This window comes from Pan troglodytes, chromosome 4 (genome assembly GCF_028858775.2).
Source record: "Pan troglodytes isolate AG18354 chromosome 4, NHGRI_mPanTro3-v2.0_pri, whole genome shotgun sequence".
NCBI lineage: Eukaryota > Metazoa > Chordata > Mammalia > Primates > Hominidae > Pan > Pan troglodytes.
Genome location: NC_072402.2, coordinates 145,355,092 through 145,368,754, shown reverse-complemented (window position 1 = coordinate 145,368,754; position 13,663 = coordinate 145,355,092). Strand labels below are relative to the sequence as shown.

Genomic DNA, 13,663 nt, shown 5'->3' with positions numbered 1-13,663 from the left:
TTATGGTTCTGCATTTTAATGTTTTCCATCCATATGTATCTAGCCTGTGTGCATTCTGACCCTTTTCACTTTTTGCCTGTGTGGTCACTTCTGAGTCCCCAGAAGGCTGGTCCTGGATTATTCAAACTGGAAAAGGTAGAAATAGGGAGTGATGATGAAAAGGGGATTAAATTTTCCCGGCAACTTTGGCCCCAATTTCTTTGAAGGAGCTGGCAGGGGTGGGTGCTACTTACCAGTCTTTGGCAGGCAAACAAACAGGGTGGGGAGAAGGCAGCTCTGGCAAAGTGGTTTGACAACACAGGCTCTTTCGTGCCACTCTGAAATGCTGACTGCGCGATATTCTTTGTCAAACAGGATTCACACTGGGTAGAAGATAAACAACTTTTCATTAAGAGAAACCAGGAGCTTTTAGAAAAGGTATGTTGGGCACAACACCCTAGCGGGGCAGAGGAGAAAATCATGAGAGATCCAGGAGCAGCAGGGGGTGCTCTCAGGAGTGGCACAGGGGCCAGGGGAAGGGGAGGCTTTTCCGGCACTGCTCTGTCCTCGGCTGCGTGCTCAACGGCATCCCTGTCACCGCCATCACCATCAGTGAAGTGGCACGTGTGCATGGCTCTGCGCTGGGCATTGTGCAGACTTGAAAGGATGTGATCCCTGAAACCTCCTGATTTGCTAACCATATACACTGTATATATACTGTACATATATATACACATACACACACACACACACGTGCACATCCTGTGTAGTTGTTTATCTACAACAAAACCTCTACGAGGGCCAGGCACAGTGTCTCAAGCCTGTAATCCCAGTAATTTGGGAGGCCGAGGTGGGTGGATCACCTGAGGTCAGGAGTTTGAGACCAGCCTGGCCAACATGGTGAAACCCTGTCTCTGCTAAATACAAAAAATTAGGCAGATGTGGTGGCACATGCCTGTAATCCCAGATACTTAGGAGGCTGAGACAGGAGAATCATCTGAACCCAAGAGGCGGAGGTTGCAGTGAGCTGAGATTGCGCAATTGCACTCCAGCCCGGACAAGAGCAAAACCCCATCTCCAAAAAACAAAACAAAACAAAACAAAACAAAGAAACCTCTATGAATAGAACTTGTTATTTTGTGAGAAGAAGTGACAGAGTATGACTCCAAGACCATGCCGAAACCTAGCATAGGCTTAGATTCCCACTTTTAGTCTTTTTATTAAGCTTGAGTCTTTCTTTTTTTTTTTAATGAAAGATTTTTTTTAGATGAATACTGTTTTTAAAACATAAAACAGTATTCCTGGAAATTACTTAACAAATTAAGAAACAAAAACATGGCTTAGGCTTGAATAGATATAATTAATTTTGGTTATCTGAACATAGAGTCAATTAAACATAACACATTTTCAGTTCAAAGGTGGCTTTTCCTTTGATATTTACCTTCTACAAATATAGTGAAAGATTTCAAAATAATTTTTTTTTTTTGAGACGGAGTTTTACTCTTGTTGCCCAGGGTGGAGTGCAATGGCACAGTCTCAGCTCACGGCAACCTCTGCCTCCCAGGTTGAAGCGATTCTCCTGCCTCAGCCTCCTAAGTAGCTGGGATTACAGGCATGTGCCACCACATCCGACTAATTTAAATTACAAAATAATCTCATATTATGTTTGACAAAAACAGAATTTGAAAGCCCAATTGTGTAAGGGAAACAATTGTGTAGGTCAATCCAAAGTTATGCAGAAATTATTTTAGAATTGTTTCTATGAATATTTCTTATCCCTGACAAGTAATAAAAATTAACCACAACATCCTGGCTGGTAAGCATGAGAAGGAGGAAAAAGATGCTTGTCCTACCTCCCCTCTAGTCTGGCAAAGTGAAGACATTCTATCTCATGCTTTGCATGCTGTGAGACAGAGCTGATGTGTTCATCACATAGATGTATAGATGATGTATATGTTATATACAGAGTGGGCAGGTATTCAAAAATCGAGAACTGGTGCTTTCAGGAAGGTTAAGCGACCCTATAAAGAAACTTTGTTGGCATTGAATGAATTACAGTCTGTGAACCACTGATCTAATTGTTTCATTAACCACTAGAACCAGCAATCTCTCTAAATATTCCACCATTGATTCAGTAGAAGATTCTAGGAAGTAGAATCTCCTTTATAATGTTAAGTTAACTTCTACAAACTTTTGAAAGTTTACTAGGCCACAAATATCTAGGGTAGAAAACTTGACTACATTTATTAATGTCACATAATTTCTCACTATTTCCCTATCTTTCTTTTCCTATTAGTTTCAGAGATGCCCAGTAATAAGTGTTATTATATTTCTTTATCATAAAAAAAATCCCATTACGTCTTCTATCTGATTTCCGTTAGTCTTAATCTTTTTGGGCTAAAGGAGGAATTTTTATGCTCAGGCTTCTAAGAATAAATAAACAAAATAAAGGGATGGCAGAACTGACAATGAACCTAAATAGGTAACTTCAAATGTAAATACTTGGGAAAGTAAGATTCGTGCTATGGTAAAAAGGCCCTGGTTTGTATTTCTAAATTCAAGATTTTAAATAGTTACTGTATGTAATGCCCACCTATACAGCTAATATCAAGGGAAGCTCAACATCCATTGTACTTCATAAAGATTTTCTGATCCCTTAAAAGCCAAAGATGACAGCCGGGCACAATGGCTTACGCCTGTAATCCTAGCACATTGGGAGGCCGAGGCGGGTGGATCACCTGAAGTCAGGAGTTCAAGACCAGCCTGGCCAACGTGGTGAAACCCTGTCTCTACTAAAAATACAAAAATTAGCCAGGCCTGGTGGCAGGCACCTGTAGTCCCAGCTACTAAAGAGGCTGAGGCAAGGGAATTGCTTGAACCCAGGAGACAGAGGTTGCAGTGAACTGAGATCATGCACTCCAGCCTCGGGGACAAGAGCAAGACTTCATCTCAAAAAAAAAAAAAAAAAATCCAAAGATAACTCAGACATGAACCCTGTCTACAGGGGAAGGTGCATTTGTACACAGCTAACTGAAATCCATGCTTCCTCAAGTTATACTAGAGGTCCTATAAGAAAGTCTAGAGGAAAACAAAAGGAGAGGTGTCACTTCTGAATGGATTGACTAGGGAAGGCTCTTATGGACATTAGAGCTTATTTAAGTGCTAATGCTTAAGAGCTTAGCTTTAAGGTGTTTAAAGAAGTGTAGAATTTTCTCACATAGCAAAGGAGATAAAGTGAGCCATTTTCAGGCAGAGCTGAGTAGCTACAGAGTTCCTGGAGTTGTCAGTTCATTGGGTAGGCCACAGTTTCTAGATTCTAGTGTTTGCATGATCATGTGTGGGTGTGTTTGTGCAGAGATGACAGTGATAATATTTAAAACTGGAAAGCTAGGTGGTCATCAGATTATTAAGGTTTTTGAATTCAGTGTTAAAGAGCTGGTTTCTTCTGTAGTAATTGAAATTCAGCAAAGTTTTGTGTATGATGATAGCTGTTAAAAAAATTTCTGTAACAAATATAACTCGAGAAATGAGAAGTATCAGTCCCTCTTATGTATACCATTAAATTTGGTTCTAGTAGACTGTCTCTGACCCATCACAAGGGCAAAGTGAGTATTCTCAGATTCACTATTCACAGAATTCCTAGATTTTAATTCCAAGGAACACAGATGTCTTCTGGCATTTTTCTCTGTGACTCAAAAAACTCAACCGAAGGATAACTAGAAGGAAAGCCAAAGCCAAATACTTATTTTATTCACATCTATTTGGGGATTTTTTTTCATGGTCTGGAAGACTTATTCACTGAGTAAACTGAACACTATTCATGCTTTGCAAAGTTGTAGGTGCTTTTCTCAATGCTTACCTAACTTCAGGATTTACTTTATTAGATAGAAAAACAGGAGGCAGAAAATCACCGGTTACAACAGGAACTACAGGACGCCAGAGACCAGAATGAGCTGCTGGAGTTTCGAAACCTAGAGCTAGAAGTAAGGAAATGATGATGATAATAAAAATAATCGTAATGATTAACATGCACAGAGCACATTGAGGAGCTAGGCGCTGTATTAAGCATTTCAGATTCATACTCTCATTTGGACCTCACAATCACCCTCAAAATTATATAGCGGAGGCAACTGAGATTAACTAACTTGCCTAAGTCCTGTGACTAGTAAGTGGTAAAGCTCTGATGCAACTCAAAACTGTCTACTTAGATACTGTGCTTTTCAACATTACTATCTTTTATAAGCAAGACTAATAAATAATTTTTAAATAAGTTAAATAATAGATTTCAACCATCCTCAACATTCGTTGTTTTTAAATACTCATGTCCATCCTTAATTAAATTTTGACTCATTAAAACATGTTACTTCAGTACTTGTATTTCAAAATGTGCTATATAAAAAATATTTTGTAGGTAAATGTGAATTTATAAGTAAACGTTTTAGTCCCTAATGCATTTATGAAAAAAAAGACTAAGAAGCAAGGTAACTTGTCTTAGAAAATACCTTGATTAATCTGACCAAATTTCAGGTGTTTGTTTTTTATTTTGCAAGTAAAACATAGAAACATCAGATTTTGATTGTATCCTGCAGAATCTGACTTAGGATCTGGTTCAGTGTATGTTGATATATAAAGTATAAGAAAAATTCCCATTTGATTTCTGTTATTTTGCCAGTTATTTCTTCTTTAGGCTATTTTGAATTAGGTCTGGATAAAAAGTTAGGTGTTAGTAGGCTTCAGTGAAGAAGAGTCATTCTTTTGTAGCCCACGTATCTTTCTCATAAAGCTTGAATAGATTGAATATGCAAAAGGCTGTTAGCGGCCATAAAACTTCATGGCAAGACCACGCTGAGATATTTGAAAGCTCCAAATATTCATACAGTTTAAACTGGAGCTCCACTTCCTGCATTTCCCTGATCAAAACATTTGGAAGAATGGATGACACCATCTATAAATTCTTCTTCTCAATCTCTTAGTTGACTAGTCAGCTTTTTCCGTCACATTTAATCATGAACATCTTGAGATTGAATTTTTTTCTTTTTGCCAAATGACAGTAATAAACTGCTGAAATAGCATAAAGAGACCACTGGTTTAGTGTTTAATTAATCAGTTTTGTTTTTAATTTCCATATATTCTTCACTGTGTTTCAAGGAGAGAGAGAGACGATCCCCTCCATTTAATCTCCAAATTCACCCATTCTCAGATGGTGTGAGTGCTCTACAGATCTACTGTATGAAAGAAGGTGTTAAGGTAGGCAGATATTTAATTTTTTATGTTTGTAGAAATTAGAAAAACTGGGAATTGGAAAAGGGGAGGTTACTTATGACTATTTTGTCTTTCAGTCACTGGATGTCATCATTTTGATACAAACTATGTAGGAATTGAAAATAGTCACTTCTACTAGAAAATTAATCGAATGTTTTTTAATGTGTGACAGATATACAAATGATAACAGAACAAAACAGAGGCATCCATGATTATTTAGAACAGAGTCATATGAAGAAAGACGCTGCATCAAAATTAGCCTTAATTACCTGGGAGAAATGTGAATTCGATTTAATACTTCAAGAAATATATTTCAAGTCTGCCAGATAGAAAAGTTTGAGTCCCTTTGTTGAGCCATTCTAGGTGCTATGGAATTCATAATCATGGAATTGCAGAGTTAGAAAAGGTTTGAAGTCATCTAGTCCATCATCTCTTTTGATGTGTTTAATTTAGGGAGGATTCCTCTTTTGGAAGGGCTTAGGGTTTATAACAGGTTGCATATTAAATAGAATATAATTATCTTTTTAGTGCTACTGGATATATTTTAAGTATTAGAGTTGAATTGAGGTAGCTCTTCCCCCGGGGAAATATATTGTCCTTCAGTGAAATCACATTGTGAATATCTGTTCCTGGGGTAAAGCTGGGATGCTGCCTGCTATTCCTGGTGTCTCCTTACCTTCTGCATGGCCCTTCCTGCTCCCACTCTGAGCTGCCAAATATACTTGCTTCAATTGCCTTCTCTGTACTTATGAGATTGAGCTAGACTTTCCCTTTCCTGGTGGTAGGGCTCTACTATACTGCTGTTTGAACATGAGAAAGAGGAGAACATAGTACTAATACGGTAAAAAGTGGAGAAAACTTTGGTAGTAATATTGTGCTTCCTTGCCTTCCATCTTAAACCATTGTCCTGGTGTTTAAACTTCTGGCCTTCCTGGGCGGCATGGTAATTTGTCAACCAAAGCAATTTTTGGATTTCACTGTAATTAAATGAAAAGAATTTACTTTGCCTTTTCCTTCGAGGCATTTTTTCTCAGATAAATCACAAACAACCTAATCCAATGAACTCTTTCGAATGGAGTTCAGCTGCTTCAAACTGACTCAAGGAACAGGGTAAAAATAAGATAGATGAAATTAATGCTAACCACCTTTAAAAAAATGGTACTGCACTGTAGTTTTCTACATGGCAGTCAAAATTCAATCAGGTCAGAATTTTGCTAATTAGAATAAAATTGGTTGATTCTTTATATTTATTACCTATTACTTTTTTATACCTGAAAGCCTATCACAATTGAAAAAAAAAAGGTTTGGCAGTCATGAGAAGAAAGTTAATGAGAATATTCCAAGTCTTTTACTACATGCTAGACTCTTTCATACACAGTCTGTTTATCCTGAAGATCAGCTCAGCCTATGAAGTAGGAATTTATTATCTCCATTTTGCAACTAGCAAAATTAAGAATGATCTGTTAAGTACCTGACCCAAGTTCACACAGCATGTAAGAAGCAAAATTGAAACTTAAAACTAGGTGTGCCAGATTGAAAACATCCCAAGGAAGTTCAGGCCCTAAAATGTCTTCCTCTAACTTCATGTTCAGGCACTGATGGAATAGGAGGCCACATTTGTCTTTGACATGAGTTTCTGCTTGATTTTGCAGGATGTGAACATCCCTGATCTCATAAAGCAGCTTGATATCTTGGGTGATAATGGGGTAAGTAAAGAATTGATTTAGTATAGATATGAATTTGCCTAAACAGAGGCAAGAGATACTTAACAATGCATCATGTGTAAAGTAAGAGCAAGTGAGATGCCATTTCCCTTAAGGATGTTGCTCCTTGGGAAGAATATACAATTTATCAAACAACTTGGCTAAGGGGTTGTAAGGATCTCTGGAAGGTAGTAGCAGAAATGAGACCTGGTAAAGTGCTTTTTGTGGGCAGGTTTCAGGTTTGAATGCCGACCACATCTCCAATAAGTAAAGCTAATTATTGTCTGACTGGCTCAAAGGCATCCAGTGTGAAATTAATCAGTCACGCATTTGCAAAGGCTGCTAAATGCTAGGGTTGTTGGCAGTGCCATAAAAATGGACCAGGAGGCTATAATGCATTTTCTTTCCGAAAACATCTTCCAGACAGGGTCAAGGCACATTAATTCAGTGGGAGGACCATTTATTGTGATACTATGTGAATGGTGCTTGTAGGTTGAAGGAATCACCGCTTTTCCCTTGAAAAATTATCAAAGGAGAGAACAGAATTAGTAAAATTACATCAAAACTTCTATGAAGAAACTGTTTTTTATTCCATTTTGGTTTCTGTTTTTCTCATAACATGACTATTAATAAAGTATGCCTCCAGTGACACAAAATCAAATCGGTGTTAAGGAGATATTTTAAAAATCACGTTTAATATACTTCTTCCAGGTTTTGATTAACTCTTTGTTCAGAATTATTACTAAACAGAATAGGAATTTGTTAAGATTCTATACAGGCTTATACAGAATGCTCTGTAGCAGTCAGTCAGACAGTATTTTCTTTGGGGTAAATAATGTCAGTATGTTCAGCTGATGGCCTTTCTTATTTTTTACAGAATTTAAGAAATGAAGAACAAGTGGCCATAATTCAGGCCAGCACTGTGCTGTCCCTGGCAGAGAAGGTAATGAGCCATACAAACATTTCAAATCATCTCGGTGTCTGGCTTAATACTGAACGAGCAGGCTAGGGTGTGAAGGACATTCCTTCTGCACATGACTGTGTGTGAATACCTAATACACATTTTATTTTTAAGGGTAGTACAACCCAGATAGAATGAGAACACCCAAACGAAAAGTCTATACACTGATTTGGGATGGGTGGCTAATTTTTGCTTTGAAGTTCCTTAAAAATATATATAATTTTTTAAAAACAGAAAACCTTCTGGATTACATTATTTACACAATCCCTACCAAGCTGGGAAACCACAGAGAAGAATTTTGTGGGGCGATGATAAACTGGAGCATTGCTCTTGTCATAGACTTATCCTGGGGTGTGTACCTACCATTGCTCCCAACTGATCCTGTGGCTTAGTAGGGGCTCATTGCCTTCTCATTCAGAAAGCCCGACATAGAGACTGTCAGGAGAAAATCAACACTAACTGCGCTCTGGCTCCACCTTGTGTCTAAACCTGGTAAATGGCCAGATAAATTGGTGTATTCAGAGTACCTCATGAATCAATGCATAAAGCCTGGCTGGATGGTATGTATAGCTATAGTCCTAGCTACTTTGGAGGCTGAGGGAGGAGGCTCACTTGAGCCCAAGAATTTGGGGCTGTAGTGTCCTATGATCATGCCTGTGAGTAACCGCTGTACTTCAGCCTAGGCAACATAGTGAGACTCCATCTCCTTTAAAAAAAAAAAAAGGACCAGTAAATACTTGAGAGTCATGTGCACATGGTTGGATAAAATGAGAGCAAGCAATCAGCTCTCTCCAATCTGAAATGAGGGAATTCTATGGGCCAAATAACAGTTAAGTTACTCAAACAAAAGAATGAAATAAAAAACAGGGAGAACAAAGAAGTATAGCTATGAAATAAAAAGACACTTAACCAGGTGTTTTTTAAAAAGGACATTTTGTTGACAACTGGAGAAATTTAATGTGGACTGGGTATCAGATGACAAAAGTAATTAATGTTAATTTTGTAAAGTGTACCAATAACCTTGTGGGTTTTGTTTTTTTTTTGTTTTGTTTTGTTTTACAGAAAGGCTTTATCTGTTAGAGATACACATTGAAGTATTTACATGTGAAATAAAATGAAAGCTGGAATTTTTTCTTTTAAAAAGCTTACTTCCTACACAGTTTAATTACAGACCTAATCACTTTCTCTGATCCCTCCCCAGCAAATGCCGCATTATCTCTAACAGAAGGTCCAAATTTAGAATTTGGCATACAGACCCTCTGGGATTTGAGTCTTATCTACCTATTTCTCTAGTGTCTCCTCTCCCTTCTCTCCCTCCATTCTCTCTCTCTCTTTCTCTCTCCATTCTCCACTCTTGGTCCTTTACACTGATCTTTTTACCTGGAAGATAGTCCCATCTTGCCTTTCTACCTCTGCCTGGCTAAATCTTGATCATCAGACTTCCCCATAATGAGGAAGCCTGCCTGTTCATCCAAGCCCCCTTAGGTGTTCCTGCTCTATGTTCCCACAGTGGCCTGTGCTACTGCTCCCATGGCTTTTGACAATTGCATTGCACTGTCCATTTGCATTTGTCATATGGCTCCATCTAACTACCACTAGACTCTAAGGCCCATGAGGACAAATAGTTGTGTCTCTCCACTCCCCACCCCCTGTTTTTTGCCCTAGCTTTTCACACCAGTCCAGCACATGTAGTAAGTCATGAATAAATGTTAACTGAAGGAGCAAAGGTGTGAATTTGTGAATGCTCACAAGACACCATTTCAGTGACAACACAAAGATGAAAAAAACACAGTCTGTGCCTCCAGTGCTGCTATCATCTGGCAATGATAGCGAGAGAGCCTTATTCAGCTGGAATCATGAAGGGCTGCAATTCTTTACTGCAAGAAAAAATCGCCTGGGTTTAGGGCTACAAACAAAACATGGGCTGATTCTATGGAAGATGAGGACTGAGGAGGTGAAAGAAAGGAAATACAGCCTTGTGTGTCTCACATTTACTGAGACTGATGGGAGAAATATCTTCTGCTCCCTGCCCTGTGTGGGTGCAGTACGACTGTACTTATCAGAACCAACAACTGTGCTTATCAGAACCAAGACTTGCGCAGTGCTCCTTTTGAGATAGGCACTTTCTAACTGCTGGAGACTAGGTACTATTGTGACCTTTATTTCACACAAGGAATCTGAAGCACAAAAAAGGTAGATAACTGCCTAAGGTCACACAGCCTGAAGTTGATGGAGTCAGGATTCACACCCAAGGAGTCTGGTTCTAAAGCCCATGATCTTACGTCTTGCACCAAACTCCTCCTCCTGCGGGAAATAGGCTTTGCAGACCCCATGGGAGCTGGGCTGTCGGAGCTGAGGCAAATTAGCCCATGCCTCTGCTTACTTTTTTTGCAAGAAAGGTATAGGGACCAGTTGAACAAATACAGGGTGATGACTCTGTGCTTAGCACTGTGGTAGAAAGCTAGGAACCGGATGAACAAGACACAAGCCTTCCCTAAAGTGCTCATGGTCTGTTCAGCTGCCTTTTGTGCAGACTTTTGCAATGCACAGATTAAATTTACCTCTTGTCTGTGGGATTCACAGAAAAGTTTCTACATCCAAGTGATTCTAAACAACAACAATGAATGTCTTGAGACTACCAATTTGAATAGCACTCTGTTATATGGGAGTATGATCTTTAGCCAGAATTTGAGCCTAGACAAAATTCCAACAAGCAAACCCAGTTGTCACTTTGTATTAAAAATAATGGCAGTGACCTTGAGTGAGAACATATTAGGGGCTGGATACTGCACTCAATGCCATAAGTACATTATGTACTTATGTACTGTTCCTTACAACCATTCTACAGTTGCCACTATTTTTTAATTTGTATAAATTTACGGAGTACAGGTGTACTTTTATTACATGGATACACGGTGTAGTGGTGAAGTCTTGGCTGTTAGTGTATCCGCCACCCAAATAATGTACATTGGGGTACCATTGTTTTTATTTTATACATGAGGAAACTGAGGCTTGGGATATTCAGTAACTTGTCCTGTATTACACAAGTAGGAAGGAACAGCAACCAACACACAAATCTATATCTAACGCTCATGATGTAATGACTTTAGTTCACAGTACTCTTAAAAACATGATTTTAAAAAATATGTTTCTTGATAACAAATGGACAGCAAGCAAGATGAAGGATTTTAGGTTTTGGATGGGTACAATTGCAATATGAGTCTATTTACACAAAACCCATGACTGACTGAAATTTGTTTCAAGGGGAAACCATGTGTATGTGCAAAGAACTTAGCACCTCTCCAGTCTCGGCATGCCTCTTTTCTTTCACCATGTTCCCCACAGCCAAGGAGTGGTTGAACATGGTATCCCCTTGTAAGTATCAAGGCTGTTGTGTATAAAAGTCTCGCTGTGCTGCATAATTTATCACAGGTAACCTAGAAAGAACTATCTGGGGCTGGGTGCAGTGGCTCACGCCTGTAATCCTAGCACTTTGGGAGGTCGAGGTGGCTGGATTGCCTGAGCTCAGGAGTTCAAGACCAGCCTGGGGAACACGGTGAAACCCCGTCTCTACTAAAAATACAAAAACTTAGCCAGGCATGGAGGCGTGCACCTATAATCCCAGCTACTTGGGAGGCTGAGGCTGGAGAATCGCTTGAACCTGGAGGCAGAGGTTGCAGTGAGCCAAGATCGTGCCATTGCACTCCAGCCTGGGTGACAGAGTGAGACTTTGTCTCAAAAAATAAATAAATAAATAAATAAATAAATAAATAAATAGTACCTTGTAGTGAGATACCACTAGTACATCCAATACACAATGGATACTGCCTCATGTTTTTTACTTCCTTAATCTTTACTTATTATTAATCCCATTTGACAGACAAGAAACTTGAGACTTAGAGAAATCAGGTAACCTTTCCATGCCACCCACCCATGAAAAGCTGGAATTGAAATTACGGCCAAGGTAGTCTGTCTTCAGAACCCACTTAATTATTATGCCCAATTGCTTCCCTAAAATATAAGCTGACATTTAACTTGCTAGAGATTCATTATAATAATTTGTTCTATAAAAACCTGTATATGGTAGGGTCACATATTATTCAAAGTCTGCATTCAGAGTGTTTATCAGTGCTAACATAAATATCATATATTCTGAGTACTGGGAAAGATAAGTTTTTATGTGATTTAGAACACCTCCACTTCACAAAAATAATTCTTCCCCACTTTGCTGTAATCAGTTTTATATACTGAAAAATTACTGTTGTCCCAATTCTCCAGTGTACCTGGCCTTCTTTCTCTCATCCTGCTTCCTCCAACAATAGAGCTATTGGACATGATGTCCCTTCCACTTGGAACTTCCTCTTCATTTTTTCCCAGTCATCTCTCACCCATTCTTTGGACCCCAGTGCAATTATCACTCACAAGAAAGCCTCCCATGGTGTTCTCCAATAAGGGCAGGAGTCTTGTTGATCTGGTTCACCACTGCAGCCCTAGGACCTGGTACAGCACCTGACACTTGCTAGTCATCCATAAATGCATTTGTTGAATGGGTGAATGAATGAATACAAGGAAGACTGTAGTCTTGTTTCTGAACTATGAGATAAAAATGTGGTTCAGGCACGGTGGCTCGCACCTATAATCACAGCACTTTGGGAGGCTGAGGCAGGTGGATCATGAGGTCAAGAGTTCAAGACCAGCCTGGCCAAGATGATGAAACCCCGTCTCTACTAAAAATACAAAAATTAGCCAGGCGTGGTGGCAGGCGCCTGTAATCCCAGCTACTCGGGAGGCTGAGGCAGAGAATTGCTTGAAAGCGGGAGGCAGAGGTTGCAGGAGCCGAGATAACGTCACTGCACTCCAGCCTGGGCAACGGAGCGAGATTCCGTTTCAAAAACAAAAGAAACAAACAAGCAAAAAAAGGTGTTGTTTTTGCTTCAGTTCTCAGTCTTCTTCCTGAGACATAAGGGGAGGAGACGGAGCACCTCATGGGGGCACACAGATATACACCATATCAAGCAGCCATGTCAAACACTTTTGTCTTGTTAACCCCTTAGTGGATCCAGCAGATTGAAGGAGCTGAGGCTGCCCTACACCAGAAAATGATGGAATTGGAAAGTGACATGGTAAGTACAAGATGAGATATTGTAAAAATTAAGAAAAACTTACAAGGCAAATGGAAAATTAAAGTTGCCTCTACCAGTTTTATCTGGCACTGATGAAAGTTTGTCATCTTTCCATTATTATTTTATGTACAGAAGATGGAAAAAAAATTACCAGAAGTACCAAACAATTTCAGGCTATATTCTCCCCCCAAAAAATGTTAGTTTTTGGAAAATATCCAAAACTAATGCCGAAGAAAATTGAGTTTTCTTATGTTTTCTTTCTTAGGCTAAATAATTTTTCCACTTTATTTAATTAACAAGGAAAAATTACAGAAATGGAGGGTGTAAATCTGATTTTAAAAATCCCTAAGCCACCTTACATCCATTAGAATAGCTCTTATCAAAAAAAAAAAAAAAAGAGTAGAACAAAAGACCTAGTGCAGTGGCTCACACCTGTCCCAGCAATTTGGGAGGTTAAGGCAGGAAGTGTGCTTGAGCGCAAGAGTTGGAGACCAGCCTGGACAACATAGTGAGAACCCATCTCTACAAAAAATAATTAGTGGGCATAGTGGTACGTGCCTGTGGTCCCAGCTACTCAGGGGGCTGAGGCAAGAGGATCATTTGAGCCCAGGAGGTGGAGGCTACAGTGAGCTATT

At 39.2% G+C, this 13,663-nt stretch overlaps 1 protein-coding gene across 6 annotated transcripts in view; it reads left to right on the top strand.

The window, feature by feature from the left end:
* JAKMIP2 (janus kinase and microtubule interacting protein 2) overlaps positions 1 to 13,663 on the top strand; it is a 197,466-nt gene that overhangs the window by 146,148 nt on the left and 37,655 nt on the right. For 5 of the 6 annotated variants that reach the window (XM_063811575.1, XM_063811574.1, XM_003310892.7 and 2 more), the window contains 6 exons: positions 355 to 417; positions 3,864 to 3,962; positions 5,128 to 5,226; positions 6,894 to 6,947; positions 7,822 to 7,887; positions 12,960 to 13,028. In XM_063811575.1, the coding sequence (XP_063667645.1) occupies positions 355 to 417; positions 3,864 to 3,962; positions 5,128 to 5,226; positions 6,894 to 6,947; positions 7,822 to 7,887; positions 12,960 to 13,028 (450 nt within the window). The remainder of the gene's footprint in view (positions 1 to 354; positions 418 to 3,863; positions 3,963 to 5,127; positions 5,227 to 6,893; positions 6,948 to 7,821; positions 7,888 to 12,959; positions 13,029 to 13,663) is intronic. The other variant, XM_063811576.1, reaches the window with a different exon arrangement.